Source organism: Schistocerca cancellata, chromosome 2, assembly GCF_023864275.1.
Source record: "Schistocerca cancellata isolate TAMUIC-IGC-003103 chromosome 2, iqSchCanc2.1, whole genome shotgun sequence".
NCBI lineage: Eukaryota > Metazoa > Arthropoda > Insecta > Orthoptera > Acrididae > Schistocerca > Schistocerca cancellata.
In genome coordinates this window covers 697,617,132-697,638,610 of record NC_064627.1, presented here as the reverse complement: position 1 = coordinate 697,638,610, position 21,479 = coordinate 697,617,132, and the positions used below count along the sequence as shown (strand labels likewise).

Genomic DNA, 21,479 nt, shown 5'->3' with positions numbered 1-21,479 from the left:
GCACGTCCAGCACGAACGCTGGTCCAACTGAGGCGCCAGGTGGAAATGGCATGGCAAGCTGTTCCACAGGACTACATCCAGCATCTCTACGATCGTCTCCATGGGAGAATAGCAGCCTGCATTGCTGCGAAAGGTGGATGTACACTGTACTAGTGCCGACATTGTGCATGCTCTGTTGCCTGTGTCTATGTGCCTGTGGTTCTGTCAGTGTGATCATGTGATGTATCTGACCCCAGGAATGTGTCAATAAAGTTTCCCCTTCCTGGGACAATGAATTCACGGTGTTCTTATTTCAATTTCCAGGAGTGTAGAATATTCACTGATGAAAGTCAATTTGTGCTACAGGGAATGATACTATAAACAATGAGAGGATAAAAGTAAGTATTATGGATAGAAGAGTTAAAAATTATTCATTTTTGTACTCCTTATTGGAGTACTGTAATACTCATTAGATAGTGTAGTTGCTTCATAATTTAATTTCGCCATAGCTTACCTGTTAATAACAGTGAAAAAGATCTTACTTCCTTATTCTATTGTACCTAGTTCATGAATTATAAAACAAGATGTTTACTATTATACTTATGACAGATAAATAATTTATGATTCATTAATTATTTTGTAAAGGAAATTGTGCTGATCAATATCAGTAGTAGAATCATCAAATCGCAGCATCCTATTTTTGAACCATTAGTTCCATAACTAATGATTGTACAGAACAGTTCAGTTGAAATAAATCAGTACTTTATGAAAAAATAATTTGTGACTGTTGTAGATTGTTTCCGCTAAATATCGACATATAGTTTTCAAGTTGAATACTGATGACGGATGTGGTTCTATCCACATATAAACTAAATTATCGTTTTAGTGTATGTGACAGTTTGGAAAACAACAAACAATAATATTTTTTATAGTTTCTTTGGCTATTTTTGTATGTCCATTGCTTTCATTATTACCAGCAACCTTTGACTCACTGACCTGAATTTTGCTTGTGCACTAACACAGGTAGCTGGTCATATTTGATGGTGTGGTAATTCTTCACAACTGTGACAACTGAGACATCACCAAGACAGAGAAAACAAATAAAACAATAAATAAACAAGTGAAATTCTTGTAATTACATAACCCATATTTAAAATAATTACATCTTTTCTTTGACAAATTACTAAGAACATTTCCTAACTCATGCACTGACTCTGTAATGAAGATACCAAGTAAAAACAAATTTGGTCTCTGCAAAAAAACACACACTGCTGCATATACCTAATGAAAAAACCATTAGCATGTGGATTATCAGACCAACTGTGTAACTGGACTGTAGAGTTTATAGCAAACAGAATACAGCATGTCATTTTGAATGGAGAGATTAGATTAGATTAGATTTACTTTCATTCCAATTGATCCGTAGTGAGGAGGTCCTCCAGGATGTGGAACATGTCAGAAAAACAAAAAATATTTACAACTAAAACAAGTAAGCTAATGTACCATTCCACAGGTCCCAAGTGGAATGATCGTCATTTTTTAATGAACACTAAGAGTCATTTTACAAATACTAATGCACTGAATTTAAAATAAACAAGTTTTTTATTTATTTATAAGGTAATAAACATGTAATACTTATTTACAATGAACACATTACTGCACTGAAATGGTGCAGAAGTTAGATTATACTTACACACACACACACACACACACACACACAAATTTTCAATGAAAACATTACTGCACTGAAATTGTGCAGAAGTTATGTTGTACTTATATACAAATCAGTTGGTTTTACTAAGAAATTCATCAATGGAGTAGAAGGAGTTGGCCACCAATAAATCCTTTAGGCTTCTCTTAAACTGAATTTCATTGGTTGTTAAGCTTTTTATGGCTGCTGGCAAGTTATTGAAAATGTGTGTTCCTGAATAATGCACACCTTTTTGTACAAGACTAAGTGACTTTAAATCCTTGTGAAGATTATTCTTATTTCTAGTATTGATTCCATGAATTGAGCTGTTGGTTTGAAAAAGTGATATATTTTTAATGACAAATTTCATTAAGGAATAAATATATTGGGAAGCAGTAGTTAGTATCCCTAGGAAAAGGTAGGGAAGAAAAAGTAGTAGGAGACTCTGGACTGGGCAAAAGAAATGGAACAGTAATCTGCCTCAGAATTTTGTGCATAGCATAATTAATCATAGTTACCCATGGATTAAGAGTCATGAAAGAAAATTGTATTCATGGAAGAGCCCTGAAGACACTGGAAGATTTCAGATTGATTATATAATGATAATACAGAGAGTTTGGAACCAAATTTTAAATAGTAAGACATTTGCAGGGGCAGTGGTGGGCCCTTATCACAATTTATTGTTTATGAGCTGTAGATAAAATTGAAAAGATTGCAAAAAGGCAGTAAATAACAGAGGTGGCTCATGGGTATGTTGTATTATCAAGAGGCTATTGAGAGTTTCAAAGGGATAGTGTTCAGTAGAAGATGAATGGGTCACTTTGATAGCTGAAATAGTGAAGGCAACAAAGGATGAAACAGGTTAAAAGATAAGGCCTAGTAGAAACCTTTGAATGTCACAGGACATACTAAATTTACTTGATAAAGGAGCAAATATAAAAATGCTGCAAATGAAGCAGACGAACAGCAATAGAAACATCTAAAAACTGAGATTGACAGGTAGTGAATAATGGTTAAGCAGGGATGGCTAGAGAACAAATGCAAGGCTATAGAAGCATGTATAAGTAGAGGAAAGGTAGATGACGTGTAGCAAATTAAATAGACCTTTGGAGAAAAGAGAAGCAGCTGAATGTTAAGAACTCAGATGGAAATCAGTACTAAGCAAAGAAAGTAAAAATGAAAGGAAATTGTAAAGAGACTATGCAAGGAAAATGAACCTGAAGACAGTATCATAGCAAGGCAAGTGGGAGTAGATGAAAATGAGGGGGGAGATCTGCTACTGTGAGAAAAATTAACAAGGCCTCTGGAATTGATGGCACTCCCTCAGAAGTATTCATATCCTTGGCGAGAGCCAGTCATGACAACACTATCCCATCTGGCGTGCAAGATGTATGAGACTGGTAATGTACCCATAGATTTCAAGATGAATGTAATAATTCCAGTTACAAAGACAGTAGATGTGAATAGTACTGAACTATCAGTTTAATAAGTCATGGTTGCAAAATACTGACATGAATTATTTACAGAACAATGGAAAAACTTTGGAAGCTGAAGTCTTGAGAGATCATGTTGGATTCCATAAAAAATGTAAGATCACATGAGGCAATACTGATCCTATGGCTTGACTCAGATTAAATAAAGACAAACATAGTATTTGTAGACTTAGAGAAGGTTTTGACAATGTTAACTGGAATACACTCGTCAACATTCTCAAGATAGCAGGATAAAATGGTGTTTATAACTTGTACAGAAACCAGACAGCAGCTGCAAGGGTCAGAGGACATGAAAAGGAAGCAGAAGCTGAGAAGGGAATGAGACAATGTTGCAGCCTGTCCCAGATGTTATTCAATCTGTACATTAAGGAAACAGTGGTACTGCAGTGGTCTCTCACATGGCACCATATTATGCTAGCCTATTCGTGGCCCATCTAAATGAATGCTTCCTAACCAACAGGATCTCAAACCCCTTACCTGATTCAGATTCATCAATGGCATTTCCATGATCTGGTCCAAGGGTGAGGATGCCTTGTTCCACATTCCTCCAGAACCTCTACAACTTCTTACCCATTTGCTCCACCTGTTCCTCCTCAACCCAACAAGTTGCCTTCCTTGCTGTCAACCTCCACCTCAAAAATGGCTCCATTTGTATCTCTGTCTACATCAAACCTACTGACCACCAACAAGCAACTTCCATCTCAAAGATGGCTACACTTGTAGCTCCATCCACATCAAACCTAGCAACTTCCAGGATCACTACATTGATATATCCATCCACGTCAAACCTACCAATAGCCAACAATACCTCCACTTTGACAGCTGCCACAATTCTACATCAAGAAGCATGTTTCATAAAGCCTTGGCACCTGTGAACATCACATCTGTGGTGACACGCAATCCCTCTCCAAATCCGCCAAGACTTCACTGAGGCCTTTTCACATACTGAAATTTTCCCCCTTCACCCTTGTCCAGAAACAGAGCACCCATGTCTTGTCTCCCAAGTCACTTACTATACCCCCCATACCTACTATGTGACCATGAAAGAGCACCCATCTCATGACTGAGAACCACAGAGGGCTGGAGCAACTGAATAACATTCCGCTCCAAAGTTTTGACTAGCTCTCATGGTGCCCTCAAATGAGAAATATCCTCTCCCTCCCCTCCTCACTGTCCCACAGTGTTGTTCTGCCACCCACCCAACTGTGCAACATGCTTTTCTGTCCCTATTTTACACCTGCTCCCAGCCCCTTACCACATGGCTCATGTCCCTGCAATAGACACAGATGCATACATCCTCCCACTATCATCTACTCCATTCCTGTCACAGGCATCTCCTACTCAATCAAAGAGAGAGCCACCTATGAAAGCAGTGATGTGATCTACCAACTTCCAACTTAGCTGCAACCACTGTGCCACATTCCATGTGGGCATGGCAACTAATAAGTTGCAAAGAGACAGCTGGATCATCTGGATCACCCAGTTGCTGATCATGCCATGCAACACTATATGGTAGATCTTAGCAACTGCTTAATAGTTTGCATGATCTAAATTCTTCCCACCAGCACCAGCTTTTCTGAGTTGCAATATATCTTTTATTCATATAATACCTCCAGCCTCAGTGCTTGATAGTCCCTGTTCTACATATGCTATCCCATTCCCTGCTCTCACTCTGGTGCTCCACTTGCCTACTGTCCCACCAACACCTCAGCAGAGCTGTTTTCCCTTCTCTACTTTTCTCCTCTACACCTTCCCTCTTCCCCCATTCAGCACAACCTCCTCATGCTGCACCTGGCAACCCTATCCTGTACCTACCACCTCTTTGCACACTCCCACTGTCAGCACTGGCAACTTCCCCATCCCTACACTGTTATCCCTCCCCCTCCCTACCCTTACTTCTTTTGTGCCCCACTACACACCTCAGCCATGACTGCTGCTCACCTCTGATGCAGTCAGGCCATATGTGAGTGAGTTGTTTTGTGTGAATGTGTGTGGATCATCTATTTCTGGTGAGGAACATAGTCTGATGGCTGCCTATACACAGTATTCCTTTTCATTGTACCTGTCTGTGACTCATTCGATGGGCAGCACTCTATCCTTTCCATATTGTTCTTATTCCAATTTGAGGTATTCCTTTCCACCAGAATCATTATTACAAATATTCCTCGCTGTTATTAGAAAAAGAGAACACCTAAGCATACAAAGATAGGAAAGTATTTTTATGCACCCACTAATACCACAAAATGTTCCTATCTTACAAACATATAGTTTCCTGGAATGACTAGAAACTAATGATATGATATGATTTTCCTGCATGTGAAAGCTCACATTGTAGTGCAGCTATAAATAAACTCACTGTGTCAAATCTAAAACACTAGCCACTTGGTGGAAAAAATTCTGTAAATTGTGCTGTCCTTGTCCAAAAATTAATCACATGATACTTTTGTTATGCTTTCTGTTTGACACTCCTGTCTTCCATTGAAAGGAATCGTGCAATGAATATCAGCACTATTTTCTATAGCTACCACACTTTAACAAATGAAATCACTGATTGGGATTGATTTGTAGTTTTGTTTTCCTCATAGTTAAAGACAACCTTTGGTAGGAACATAAGATGTTACTATTCTGCATTATTATCTTACAATCTTAATTGGACATTGTGATTTACTCATTCACTATTTACACATCAAATACTAAAACAGTACAGAGTCTGTATTATTACTGTAATTCAGTTTCAGTTTTGCTTACACATTCCGTTTCATTCATACAAGATCAAACATAACTATAAAAACTTCAGTTCACTCACAGCTCATACTCACAAATCAGTCCCATATATGACTGATTTGTTTGTCACAAATTGACATATTCATTATTCATTTTTTTGTTCACCTAATGATTGAAATTATTTTTTATACTACTACTGACAATATTGTTAAAGATGAGAATGAATTAATAATAGTTAATGGGTGCTAAAATTCATTAACTGTATCTTCTGTTTCCAAATTTTTAGTGCAAGTTTTTTTTTCTTTTTTTCTTCTGTAAAATTAATTATATTTAAGATATATTGATCTATAAGTGCGCATATTGTTCATTGTGTAGGGAAGCATTATAGGATTATGTGGTGAACCAGGGTCCGGTAAAACAGCGCTTCTTATGGCTATACTAGGACAGCTAAAGATAGCAAGTGGATCTGGACATATTACAAGAAATGGTTTTTGTGCATATGTGAAGCAAAACCCTTGGATGTGGGATGCAACTTTACGTGATAATATAGTATTCATGGAAGAATTTAAACGTGATAGGTGAGTAACATTCATGATGTTATTAGTTTATAAAGCTGCACCCATCTCTTTATAAGTAAAACACAAATCTTGGTGAGAATTCTTTCATATCATGATGTTTACCCTAGCTGAAATTTCTTCTTCTATGAAAACTTAAAAAAGGGATTCAAAATAGACATAGTAGAATAAAATTTCCATCACAACATATTGTTTTCTAATGAAGTACTTCTCATTGGCTATGTATCTTTCTTTCCAATAACAGGCAGATGTCTTTACATTAATTTCATACAAATGTGTTTCATTTGATAGTTGCTTAAGTAACATTGTTAGCTGGGAAATTTGATTATAATACTAGTTTTAGCATTTTCAGTTTCCATGCAGTGCCTGTAACAAAAAATGGAATACATTTGTTTTGAAATTTTCAGAACAGATTGAATGTGTGATTAGTTTTAGCAGTAGAACCACTTATCCATTATCTTGAACCAATATCTTGACTCTGAACAACAAGACATTTTCAAGTGGAGTCATTTCAAGAAACAGTAAGTTATATTTGTCACTGCCTTGTCCTGTAATTATTTCACCCATGAAACATTAACACTGCTTGACTGATTATCACTGCAGTTCTATTTGAATTGCGAAGAAGTTACTGGCTTTGTTATGGTTACTGGTAAGTAATCAGTAACATCACTGCATGCGACCAAGAGGTGACAGTCTGAAAGCACCAAATACAGAATTTATGACAGATATGAGAAGACATTTCAGCTAAATAATGGGTAAAAATTCCTCAATTTTAATTTTACAAGTGCAGTATGGAAGCTCTTTTTAAATGTCAGAGTAAATGTCAAGCTGTTTAATTTTTTAAAATTTTCATAACAAGTTGGAGTCACTGTTTCTGGAAGTACCCTTATGGTTATAACAGTGGACATTTTATGTCATTCCAACATTAAATAATAAAGGAAGTCTTCCACACTAATGATTTGAATTCCATCATGTGGGTGTACACTGTGGCAGCTTAAGATGATTTTTCCTGTTACACATTGTATGTAGAAATGTATGTAACACTGAAGAAACTGATGCTGATAATTTGCTATGTATGACCAAAGAAAAAAGAACAATCACATGATCTGATGCATTTTGTGATTAACGTCAATGCTTGCTATATTTTGTGACTGTGATAATGAATTTATTCATGTATAAACACTGTCTTCATTCACAATTATTTGTTCACTTTTTTTATGTATAGTGGGATTCCTGATCCCAAGGTTGTGGTGTAGACTGTGGCGAGGGGGGAGGGGGGGGGGTGCCATCTTTAGATGCAGACAGTTCTCAGTTCACTACTTCCTTTTCCTGCTGCTGCACTTTATCTCAAATTCAGCATTATACATCATTAGTGTAGTATAATTACAGATTAGATGAAAAGCTCAAACAAAAGTGCAACATGAAATGATCTAAAAATTGTCTATAGCTGATGATGAGCCCCTAGGACCCAAAATGTCGTGTTACAAATAAAAGTGAATCTATAACCTTTGTTTACATGATGTAGCATAACCATTACCCACACAAAAATGCCTTCAGTAACTGCACCTCTGCTGTATCTGGCTGAAAAGTCGGTGATGAAAACAATTTGCTAACAATTAATGCAATCCACACTGGACTTGCAGTTCACACACACTTTAATTGCACTTGAATGTTGAATGAACTATTGTTTATGGGTATATTGAGTCTCATCTACAACAAGTACAGTACAGATAACTGGATAGCTGTGTACTATACTCAGATGATGACCTCTAATATGATTTTTCAAGTGCAGTATCCTAACACTGAAGTGACACAAAAGTTCAAATTTGGCAAACAATTATTTACCACAGTCACTGATTAAGGTTCACAAATCACTGTCCTTGAAGTCTAACAGACATCCTAGAATGAAAACGATGTATGCAGTAAGTAGCTATTGGAAATAGTACAGTTTTCAGTTTGACTCTATTGCCATAGTGAGCATTATTGAAGCTTGCCATGATAATGGTTACACTTTCACAATTGAATTAACTGTTTAAGACAGTCACTGAATTAATGAATAAACTTCCTGGTGCAAAATCTAGATAAACTGCTGTACATTTACCAATTTAATATGTACTAAACCATCTGCAATACACTATGCCATATATTCAGACATAGACCCTGCTCTGTTCAGACTCAAAGCAGACTGGCTTAAAATGGCTTCCAACCTATCTCTTTACAATAATTAGACATAGCTTTAGCTAATGTTGTTAACCAGATTTTTACAAGTTACAACTATGATTTATATTTCTGAATAACTGAATAGTGCAAGGATATCAATTTTAGCTAGTATGTTTAGATACAGAAATCATTTCCATTAAATTACACTGACTAGCTTGCCAAAATGTGGTGTTCTGTTTCAGTAACAGTGTTTTCACTAAGAATGCTATTTACTTCCTTCCTATTTCTTTTGTACCAATACTTTTGAAAATAGTAGAACATTGTATGTACCAACAGATTTACAAACATTTCATCTGCAGTGGAACACTGATAAACACTCAGTATCTCCATCTGAGCAGGCCTCAGAAGATCCAATGGCACCAACTGACTGCCATGTCATCCTCAGCTGATAGGCTTCACTGGATGTGGGTATGGAGGGGCATGTGATCGGCACACTGCTCTCCCAGCCATTGTCAGTTTTCATGGCCACAGCTGCTACTTCTCAGTCAAGTAGCTCCTCAATTGGCCTCACAAAAACTGAGTGTACCCTGCTTTCCAACAGCACTCAGCAGACCTGGATAGTCACCCATTCAAGAGTTAGCCCAGCCTGACAGTTCTTAACTTCAGAGATCTGACAGGAACTAGTGTTACCACTACAGAAAGGCAGTTAGCCTAAACACTTAGTATGGCTTGAGGAAAAATTCATGTCCACTGAAAGTTATTGAAAATGTTGTTTTGGTAATACACAATGCCTCTGAAGCAAAATCATCTGTTAGTGCCCTACTGATTGATCTAAGGAAACCGTTTGACTCTGTGAGTAATCAGATTCTAAATGATGAATGTAGGTGTTATGGCATTACACTTAAAGAATCATGTCTTGACAATAGGAAGCAGAAGGTACACTTCAATGGTATGAGCTCTGAACTCCTAGATGTTTCAAGAGGCATGCCTCAAGGTTCTGTACTGGGATCCTTATTGATTATAACTTATATTAATGAGCTAGCTAGGGTCATGCCTATAAATCGTTTCTGCATGCTAATGACACCATTTTCAGTGCAACTGGAAATGACATAGAGGACATAAAGGAGCAAAATGAAGCCAATCTAAGAATTTCACACAAAGTACTGACTATTAGTCTTGCAAAGCTATTTGTCCTAATGTGGCTGACATACTTCACAATATTACATAGGGGAAGTCTTTGACTGTGGTCTGCATGAAGTTCATGCAAGAATTTAGCATCACTTTGAAAATAAACCACTTGCTATGAATTATGTATGGGTTTGACCACTTGGGAAGGACAGAAGGAGAAATTGCATTCACATATTAGGAGACTGACTTAAAAATGAACATCATTGTTATATGTGCTAAATAACGAAGGACATATCTACAATCTCTAAGCCAATAATGGTTCATCGTTGGTAATGAATAAGAATTTGGTGACATAAAGGAAAAAAAATTCAAACTTTTCAACTGTGTGAAATATGGCTAAAGCCTCTTGGAAATTGATCTTAATTGGTTACACAGTAATTTGGAGAATATAAGTTAGGAGGCTTGTAACGGAACTGAAATGATGGTGGGCTGACAGTAATTTGGAGCCCGCGCGTCGGAAACGGGCGCGCTTGTGTGAGACTGCCAGGGAGTGCACCCTGATGCCATCTATTGGCGAAACTGGGAATTAGCGCTGCCTGTCAGACAATGCACTAAGCTCTTGGAGTCAAATGTATTCTTTTTCTTGGTAATTATAAGTTATTACTGTATAATTTAATGTTGTAAATCGCTAGTAGTAAATTATTATGACTGGTATGAACTCCAGGGTAGTAAATATAAATATTCTTAAATACTAAATGATTTCGGTAAAAAGGTGGTAGGGGGACGCCCCCACTCTTGGTGATACGAGCGTAGCTAGGGGTAGCTGGAGACACAGGGACTGAACAATGGAATGGCCTGGGGAGTGTTGACGTGATCGGACGTGCGTAACTGTGCTCACGCAAAAGTGATTGTGCAACAGCGAAGAGGCGAATATCATCGCCGTTTTTGGAGTAAAACGCGACGAATGGTTGTTGAAGCCGCCTCTATGCCACTGGGGCTGATTCTAAGAGTTCCTGTGCCCAGATTTTATGGCGGACGTGCAGTAGCTTATACGAGTGCTACAGCTCATAGTTCCAGCCGCCATTAAGGGCATGAGGCGTGAAGAGCTGCGTTAGCCACATGCATCTCACCACCAGCACCGACACGTCTACCCAAGGCAAGACTGCTTGAAATTGTTAAGTCGAACTTTGTATACATGTAAAAGGAGAATACCAGTTTTCTTTTATGCAAGTGCAGAGGACAGAATATAGTAATGAGTAAAATTACGACGCATGTTGTTCATTGTAAAGTGTAGTAACCTCAAACATAGTATAGTGAAATCAGACTGAGGCCACCATCGCCTCTTTCATTTACAATCCTTTTGGTTGTAGAATACTTTAGCGTATAAGAATGTTGAAAAGAGCAATGGTCACACCAGAATGAGTCGCCTATTTATAGTTACTTAAATTTTTCTGAGCAACCTTTCAAGTAAAGTCACTTAACTAATTCTGTATCAATGGTCCAAAGAGTAATATCCAAAATCATTAAATAAGTTGAAGGATAGAATTTTGTTAACCGAAGTTGCATAACCTGTCTTGGTAGTAATTACCAAGCCAACTCACAGAAATTGAGAGAGTATTTGCTTTGTAGAATCATCTAGAATGATCAGAAATAGTAATATTCAGAATTAAGTTTAAATTCAACTCAAGCCATTTCACTTTGAAACGAGCCCAAAAATTGATTTATTCTTTTGCTCCTTCAGAGCTGGCGACCGTAGTTATAAGTATTTTCAGGAGGATTCGACGGTAAGTCTGCTGCTCTCGTCATGCTGATAGGATTATCCACTGCTGCTAGCAGTGGTGATTGGATACATAAGCTCACTACCAAGTTAAGTGGGTCAGGTAGGCAGTGTTACCGTGTGAACTGTAGGGCACTGTAGGCCATGGATCGAACCCGTTCAATCATCACAGCTCTTAGGGAAATAGTCCGGTTAGGAGTGTACTAATCATTAGGTAAATACTGGCGAGTAACGGTCAAAAATGTATACGCAAGTGAATTTAGCAAGGTCCACGTAGCACCTAGTTAATGTGGTGCAATGGCGAGGGTAGGAGTGGAGTAAAAGTGAGCTGAGCTTGTGGCAGCTGTGCTGGATTCAAATATTAACTACGTGAATTCACTACTGCCTCTTACCATTGGGACTGAGCTATTTACAGTTAAAATACGTAGCAGTAAGCGCAAAGGTGTGACAGCTACAAGTCCGTATTGGTTTTATACATACGGAATTGGGAAGTGGGTCATTCCGTCAGTGGAGGGGGTTAAAACAACCGAGTCAGTGGAGAACATACCCCATTTACTGATGGAAAGATTCAGCGGTTCGGTCGCAGGCTCAATGATTTGTGTAGTAAAACACAACATCTCCAGAGGTGACACTGACAAGACAAATGGCCATTACAATATAAGGGATAGTGTCTTAAATTTTTGGAAGTAGACCTAGAAGCATCACATGTAGCCACCTCACACCCATGATGTTTCATTAAATAAAGCAGATGTCAGTGATGGTAGAAGTAATTTAGTATATCAAATAACTTTCCTAAAGTGACAGGATTCACCATGTTGTTAGCACTGATGGTTGATGATCATCAATCATGTAAATATTTTCTAATAGTTTACTTGGTAAGGCTAAACACATGTATTTTATGTAAGAATTCATTTCTGTCTGTGCATGTTATTGAGTAGAAATGGACACAGTTTTTCCACCAGATGGGGCAATGTTGGCAATGGCTTACACTACATCTACATCTACATCCATACTCCGCAAGCCACCTGACGGTGTGTGGCGGAGGGTACCTTGAGTACCTCTATCGGTTCTCCCTTCTATTCCAGTCTCGTATTGTTTGTGGAAAGAAGGATTGTCATTATGCCTCTGTGTGGGCTCTAATCTCTCTGATTTTATCCTCATGGTCTCTTCGCGAGATATACGTAGGAGGGAGCAATATACTGCTTGACTCTTTGGTGAAGGTATGTTCTCGAAACTTTGACAAAAGCCCGTACCGAGCTACTGAGCGTCTCTCCTGCAGAGTCTTCCACTGGAGTTTATCTATCATCTCCGTAACGCTTTCGCGATTACTTAATGATCCTGTAATGAAGCGCGCTGCTCTCCGTTGGATCTTCTCTATATCTTCTATCAACCGTATCTGGTACAGATCCCACACTACTGAGCAGTATTCAAGCAGTGGGCGAACATGCGTACTGTAACCTACTTCCTTTGTTTTCGGATTGCATTTCCTTAGGATTCTTCCAATGAATCTCAGTCTGGCATCTGCTTTACCGACAATCAACATTATATGATCATTCCATTTTAAATCACTCCTAATGCATACTCCCAGATAATTTATGGTATTAACTGCTTCCAGTTACTGACCTGTTATTTTGTAGCTAAATGATAAAGGATCTATCTTTCTGTGTATTTGCAGCACATTGCACTTGTCTACATTGAGATTCAATTGCCGTTCCCTGCACCATGCATCAATTCGCTGCAGATCCTCCTGCATTTCAGTAGAATTTTCCATTGTTACAACCTCTCGATACACCACAGCATCATCTGCAAAAAGCCTCAGTGAACTTCCGATGTCATCCACCAGGTCATTTATGTATATTGTGAATAGCAACGGTCCTATGACACTCCCCTGCGGCACACCTGAAATCACTCTTACTTCGGAAGACTTCTCTCCATTGAGAATGACATGCTGCGTCCTGTTATCTAGGAACTCCTCAATCCAATCACACAATTGGTCTGATAGTCCATATGCTCTTAGTTTGTTCATTAAACGACTGTGGGGAACTGTATTGAACGCCTTGCAGAAGTCAAGAAACATGGCATCTACCTGTGAACCCGTGTCTATGGCCCTCTGAGTCTTGTGGACGAATAGCGCGAGCTGGGTTTCACATGACCGTCTTTTTCGAAACCCATGCTGATTCCTACAGAGTAGATTTCTGGTCTCCAGAAAAGTCATTATACTCTAACATAATACATGTTCCAAAATTCTACAACTGATCGACGTTAGAGATATAGGTCTATAGTTTTGCACATCTGTTCGACGTCCCTCCTTAAAACGGGGATGACCTGTGCCCTTTTCCAATCCTTTGGAATGCTACGCTCTTCTAGAGACCTACGGTACACCACTGCAAGAAGGGGGGCAAGTTCCTTCGCATACTCTGTTTAAAATTGAACTGGTATCCCATCAGGTCCAGAGGCCTTTCCTCTTTTGAGCGATTTTAATTGTTTCTCTATCCCTCTGTCATCTATTTCGATATCTACCATTTTGTCATCTGTGCGACAATCTAGAGAAGGAACTACAGTACAATCTTCCTCTGTGAAACAACTTTGGAAAAAGACATTTAGTATTTCGGCCTTTAGTCTGTCATCCTCTGTTTCAGTACCATTTTGGTCACAGAGTGTCTGGACATTTTGTTTTGATCCACCTACTGCTTTGACATAAGACCAAAATTTCTTAGGATTTTCTGCCGAGTCCGTACATAGAACTTTACTTTCGAATTCATTGAACGCCTCTCGCATAGCCCTCCTCACACTACATTTCGCTTCACGTAATTTTTGTTTGTCTGCAAGGCTTTGGCTATGTTTATGTTTGCTGTGAAGTTCCCTTTGCTTCCGCAGCAGTTTTCTAACTTGGTTGTTGTACCACGGTGGCTCGTTTCCATCTCTTATGATCTTGCTTGGCACATACTCATCTAACGCATTATGTACGACAGTTTTGAACTTTGTCCACTGATCCTCAACACTATCTGTACTTGAGACAAAACTTTTGTGTTGAGCCAACAGGTACTCTGAAATCTGCTTTTTGTCACTTTTTCTAAACAGAAAAATCTTCCTACCCTTTTTAATACTCCTATTTACGGCTGAAATCATCGATGCTGTAACCGCTTTATGATCGCTGATTCCCTGTTCTGCGTTAACTTTTTCAAATAGTTCGGGTCTGTTTGTTACCAGAAGGTCTAATATGTTATTGCCACGAGTCGGTTCTCTGTTTAACTGCTCAAGGTAGTTTTCAGATAAAGCACTTAAAAAAATTTCACTGGATTCTTTGTCCCTGCCACCCATTATGAACGTCTGAGTCTCCCAGTCTATATCCGGCCAATTAAAATCTCCACCCAGAACTATAACATGGTGGGGAAATCTACTCGACATCTTTTCCAAATTATCCTTCAGGTGCTCAGCCACAACAGCTGCTGAGCCAGGGGGCCTATAGAGACATCCAATTACCATGTCTGAGCCTGCTTTAACCGTAACCTTCACCCAAATCATTTCACATTTCGGATCTCCGTCAATTTCCTTCGATACTATTGCACTTCTTATCGCTATAAACACGCCTCCCCCTTCACTGTCCAGCCTGTCTCTGCGGTATCCATTCCAATCTGAGTTTAGGATTTCATTACTGTTTACGTCTGGTTTCAGCCAACTTTCTGTCCCTAGTACTATATGGGCGTTGTGACCATTTATTAATGAGAGCAGTTCTGGGACCTTTCTGTAGATGCTCCTGCAGTTTACTATTAGCACATTAATATTGTTATTCCCTGTTGCATTTTGCCTACTCCTACCTTGCCGCGTCTCAGGAGGCATCTTGTCGGGCCTGCTCGTTGTGTAGATGGTTTCTCCTTGTAGCCAGTTCTTGCCTAGGAGTTATGCCATGCTCTATGGAATAAGGATGTTCATGACAACCAACAATTACATCATGAGATGGAAAGAAGAAGTGAATTAGTCTCCTGTGACATGTCAGATTAGAAGTACATTGTGCATGTAAAGTCATTTATTTATTATAAGGCAGGCATGCATTGAATGAGGTGTTTCCAAGCTGTGAATGCTGGATGAATATATGCTGATTTAAGAAAACATTTTGTTCTACCATTTCATAAAATTTGGAAGATCGAGTACTTCTGTCCAATTTGTAGTACAACAGCAACTGCATCGGAAACGAAGTCACTGGAAAGAAGAGATGTAGTATAGCAACATACTAAATTTACCAGTTTCAAGTTTACAATATCAAACCAAATTATAACAGCATCTGAACACATCCATGTCTCTATAAGATTAGCAGAACAGCTCATCTAGGCAACCACATGCAGAGCATAAACATTTATGTGCTAAAAAATTGACAGTATCTAATAAACAAAGTTTTATTAACAGTCTGGAAGAAACTAATTTTTTTCATCGTAACAAGTTCCATTAAACAACACAATTGTACTTGGCAACTGTGACAACAGAAAACAAAGAATCACACACTCAAATGATATGAGTACTGTGGTTAAATAAACTGGAAGAAGAATTCAGTAGTTGAGGATGATTATTAAGCTACTTGACAATCATTGTGACAGATAAGATAATGGAAGTCCACAAGTGGGAAGAGCTTCAATTGAGTCATCAGTACCACAGCAATGCTCCACAGGTTACAGTGGAACCATCTACAGATCAGCAAATTCCATCAGCCACCTTTGCAGCACACCCACTGGCTGCAACAGAGTTCATCTGAACTGCTGATTCAACTCCCTATTGACATCTCGACATAATGAGCACCACAAGCTCTTTGATTAGCTGTATTTGATTGAAATTATTTTATTTCAATTTTATTTTCTTATGTTTGTAATTTACTGGTTGGTTATCAAGATATTATGACAGTTGGTGCTAGATGATGACTGAAAATAAGTTAGGTTTTTTGTGTTGTATGCCTGTACTTACTAAAAACATGGAGCAATACATAGAAGAGACGTGAAAAACCTTAAATGAGATTATTATAAAGTAATTAAACGATCAGAGTATGAACATTGCTAACTTAAGCACTTGATTAGACAAGAAAATTGTAGATCTAGGTTATAAAATAGATACGAATAATGTTGAGCTAAGAACTGAATTATCTGCAAGTATCACAGTTCAATGTATTAATTGTAAACATGTAGTTTCAAACTGGCTCTGAGCACTATGGGACTTAACTTCTAAGGTCATCAGTCCCCTAGAACTTAGAACTACTTAAACCTAACTAACCTAAGGACATCACACACATCCATGCCCGAGGCAGGATTCGAACCTGCGACTGTAGCGGTCGCGCGGTTCCAGACTGTAGCGCCTAGGACTGCTCAGCCACCAGGGCCAGCCATGTAGTTCACAGACAAATGTAAAATTGATTGAAACTAATGCAAACTTGGAGAGACACATTATTGAGTCTCACCAAGAAAAACAAAACATAAATAATAGGATTTCTACATTGCAAACTAAAATTAGACTCTTCATCTGAGGAGTTGCATTCAGAGGTCATAAAACAATGTAGTTTGGTAAGGAAAAAAGTGAAAGAGCAGTTCCCACAAAATAAAAAGTGATGCAAAACAAAGTAAACATTTTACTGAATAATAGTTTACTTGCATGCATAAGCAAATCTCAGATACAAACATCGGGTTAACTGTTTTGGAGAATGTTAAGAACTCCGATGTACCCCTTTGACTGAGTCTAGTTTAGGACTTTTGGAGGGATGTGTTAGGAAATTGATAGAGCAATAGATACATGAACAAAACAATTCAGCCACCAATACACAGTAATCCAAAATTGGCCTAGAAAGAACCAAAGTGGAATTATGAAACTTTGAGAGGAATGTAAGAAAATCAAGAATGTGGAAATTTAATGAAAACAGTGAACTCTCAATGGAGCTGATTAAGGAATTAAATTTAAGGGTAGGTACTCATCTATCCAAAAGATTTTACATGTTAAAGCCTGATGCAGATGTTCATGTCACATAGTCCTTAAGAGAGTTTACAAAATCATTACCACAATGCTGAAATTATAGTAAAAGCTCTGATTTTGCTCTAAGCTATTTAGAAGGGGCTACTGCTGAATGGGTGACAGCACATTCTGAAAAATTCTGTTCCTAGATTGACTTTCAAGGACAGTTTAAGAGAAAGTACTGGTCTTCCAGGACTTGGGAGAAGTTAATACTGGAATTACTGGATCTGGAGAACTATAAAAATAATTGGGGTAATTACAAGAAGTATATCAAGAGACATCTGACCAAGTCAAAATATTTAGACAAACACGTCGAGGAGAGTCATTTAGTCAAAGTTTTGGTGAGAAGGTTACCTTACCAAGTAAAAAACCAAGAAATGGTATAAGGACTGGATGACAGTAAATACTTTTTATTAACCTTTGTGGGAGGATTATATACATTTAGGAAAGAAAGAGTAGATTACTCACAGAGTGAGAATGATACATCAGAAAATCAGAAAGGCAATTGTTACCCTTCTGATTTCAACAAAAGAACAAGAGCATATGTAACAATGGAAGCCTAATAATGATTTTAGCAGGGTCTGCTCTCTTTGATGGCCAGACGAATTGATAACCATCAAACTCTGAGTTAATTATTACATTTCTTCCATGTTTTGTTTACTAGGTAACAGTTACTGTTCTTTTGTTCTATAAGTTTCTCATAATTTATACATACTTAGACTATCCTACAAGAAGTTAATAATTGGAGAAAATGAGCACCTTATCACTGAATATGGCTATTTAAACAAGCATTTGTCACTCTTGCAGGCATACTCAACAAATGACATGTATAAATATTGTAACAATTAAAGACCTCTTCAGCATCTTAATTGAATGTCTAAAGTCTTGAAGTAAATAGAAACAAAGAATTTACATAGGAGCACATTGACTAACAGTTATGTAGATTGTCACTGGCTTTTAGTAACACAGAGGTCAATGGGGGAATAAAAGGGTAGACACCATATGCATGAATAAAGTGGTGTGCTAACATCGAGCATACAAGAGTAGTGTACAGACCTCTTCAGCATGCAGTGCATATAATGACTAAAAATGTTTCATTAGGGACATGGAATTAAATACAGAAGAGTGTATTCGGTGGGGCAATGGGTGGCCTGTGGAAGGCAGTGTATTGTTGATGCCTGCAGAGTTAGGATACCACTGATCTGTTGAGTTTTACCCCAAAGTTGTGATGTAAGTTGTTCTAGTTGACTTCTGCAGTTCACTTTTAGGTGCATGTAATAAATAGATGATATGGATGTGGATGTCTGTGGTTTGCGAACTATTATTGAAGTGGGGAGTGATAAGCAGATAAACATTGTATACAGAACAATGAAAGATTGCTAGTATTCTATACAAGCAACTCTTCTGGTTTTATATCAATAATAAGAAGGAGCGAGCTGATGGCATAGAAATAAGTGCCATAATGCATGTGCGGTGATGTCTAATGAGGGCCTCATAAAGGAGTCTACCTTCATACATTTGTGGAAGTTTTACATGCTTTCCCTGTTAATAATATTGTGCAGGTTTATAAAAAGTTTGTATGAGGGAAATTTCCAGTTTTAGTTGGTATTGATCAAATAATATGGCTGAACTGATATTGATTTCTAGGAGAAGTTAATTTAAAGCTAATAGAGCAAAGAATTCCATACTTACCTATCTTACTTGAAGAACATTAAATGAAGAATAGTTCTCATATTTAAGTTTGAGATTGGTAGATAAACCTGCCTGAGTGAATCAGACATGTCTACCAAGTAAATGAAACAATGTAAAAGCAATCATGCCTAGAGCATGTGACTATTAGTTACACTCATAATTCCACTTTTTCTTGGCAAATGTGAAAGATTTTGAAGTGAGAATGTGTGGGTATCACCACTTATATGTTAGTCATGCAGTGAGGTGACTTTACTGTCACACGGATGCACTTTGTTCAGGATGTAGGCTTTGGTGACAGTGTGGTAAAGGCAACTGATAAGTGCACTTTTGCTGAAAGTGTATTTCCTTTGAACAAATGAGTAAATGAACACGTGACAAAAATGAAATCAGATCACAATGTCCATTAACCAGTGATCATGATAATTGTGTCTGCATGACAGTTCCACTTGAACACTGATTCCAGAGGGTGTACACTCCTCAGTGACAAGCCCACCATCTGATTATGTAAGCACAAGAGAACAATGGACATGTATCCAGAACAAATGAACTTTCCTCACAATTTCGGGGTGTCATGTATTTTGTGGACATGATAAATTGAAAGCAGAAAGGAATGGAGAGTGCCAAACAAATTCCCTAAGCATCTGTGGGGAGTGCCCATTAAGCTCGACCCATATGGTCAGTGGACTGAAATTATAGACTCTGAAAAAACACATCTTTACTGTATGGTGGCCCTGTTTGCACTACTGTGCCTTGCCCATGCATGCCACATGTTTCCAGAATTTTGCCTATTGGTTGGTATGAACATTGATGGATATCTGACACAGCTAACTCAGGCTGGCCATGAAGGGCTCTAGTCTGTTCCCGTATTCTTGTTCCAAAATGCATGATTTAGGGGCTTCTGATCGGTGAAAATTATGAAGGGATGGTCTTCTTTTGATGGCCAGAAGTATTTTATTTCCTCAAACATAGTAAGCAACTCATGATCATAAGCAGTCCAGGCGCATTGCAACTCTGAAAGCTTCCACAAAAAGAAACTGAATGAATGCCAGTTGCCACCAACACAATGTTAAATTACTGCACCTATGGCTGTTTGAGTGGTGTCCATGAGCACAGTCAGTTCAGCATCATGCATAGAGTAAACAAGCAGCATTGCTTCTGTGAGGCTTCATTTGGACTTAACTCCACTGCATCTGTCCAGTTAATCAGTGTCCTTTCCTTCAAGGTAGAGCCACATAGCATCACAGAAAGGGGTTCTTGTACTTTGGCAGCATTGAGCAGATGGTGCTGATAAAAATTTACCATGCCAAGATAATAAGTCTTTGTGTGTCTGTGAGGGCAACATGAGCAGATGGTGCCAATAAAAATTTATCATGCCAAGATAATAAGCCTTTGTGTGTCTGTGAGGGCAGCATGTTCAAGCATGCCTGTACCTTGTCCAGTAGTGACATGTATCTGCTAGTGGTAATTAAATGCCCTAGAAACTCAATTTCAGTGACCCCAACTATAGTTTTTGAGGGGTTAATGATGATGCTGGCCTTGCTTATGCACCAAAAGATGGTTGTTAGGTGGCGGCAGTGGAATTCAGGTGACTCTGAAGAGATGAGGATGTCATTGAGGTATATGGAACACTATGGTAAATATAACTATTGTTAAATATAACTGAGCCCACCAAGGCATGGCAGGTGTGGTACCAGATATCGGTCCAGCACTATTCATGTGTTTAAGGCATGATAGTTTGTGCATGACGCCATGAATTATCTTGCTTTGGCACTAATTGCAAGGCTGAGGACCATGGGCTGCATGATGGTTGAACAATTCCCTGTCACAACATGGTCTTAAACTCAGCCTTTGCTACAGTGATTTGCTTGGGCATGAGTTGATGTGGATGGCATGAGGTGTGTGTGTGAGGTGTAGTCATGATGTAGAGGATCGTGTAGTGTTTGATTTCCTTCAGTTCACCAGACTGGTGATTGAGCTCTGGAAATTGGTTTAGTATGACTGCATATGGTGTGGGGGGGGGGGGGGCTTCACCTTTTTACACTGGAGAAAGTGGCCAGCCATTGTTGTCCCACTATTTTCAACTTCGTTGTCAAATCAGTCAGCTGAGTGATCATAATATTGACTAATAAATTATAGTAGCTGACGAAATCTGCATCTAGGATTGGTTCATTGATGACAGCCACAGTGAAGGCCCACACAAATGTGTGCCACAGTCCAATGGTCCAAATTTCAGTGATGAGTGCCGTACATTTTACACTATAAGAGACAGTGTCTCA

At 38.5% G+C, this 21,479-nt stretch overlaps 1 protein-coding gene across 1 annotated transcript in view; it reads left to right on the top strand.

Moving 5' to 3' along the window:
• Window positions 1–21,479, top strand: part of LOC126162473 (ATP-binding cassette sub-family C member 12-like) — a 516,794-nt gene that overhangs the window by 221,178 nt on the left and 274,137 nt on the right. The window contains exon 14 of the mRNA XM_049919007.1: window positions 6,262–6,464. Coding sequence (XP_049774964.1) covers window positions 6,262–6,464 — 203 coding nt within the window. The remainder of the gene's footprint in view (window positions 1–6,261; window positions 6,465–21,479) is intronic.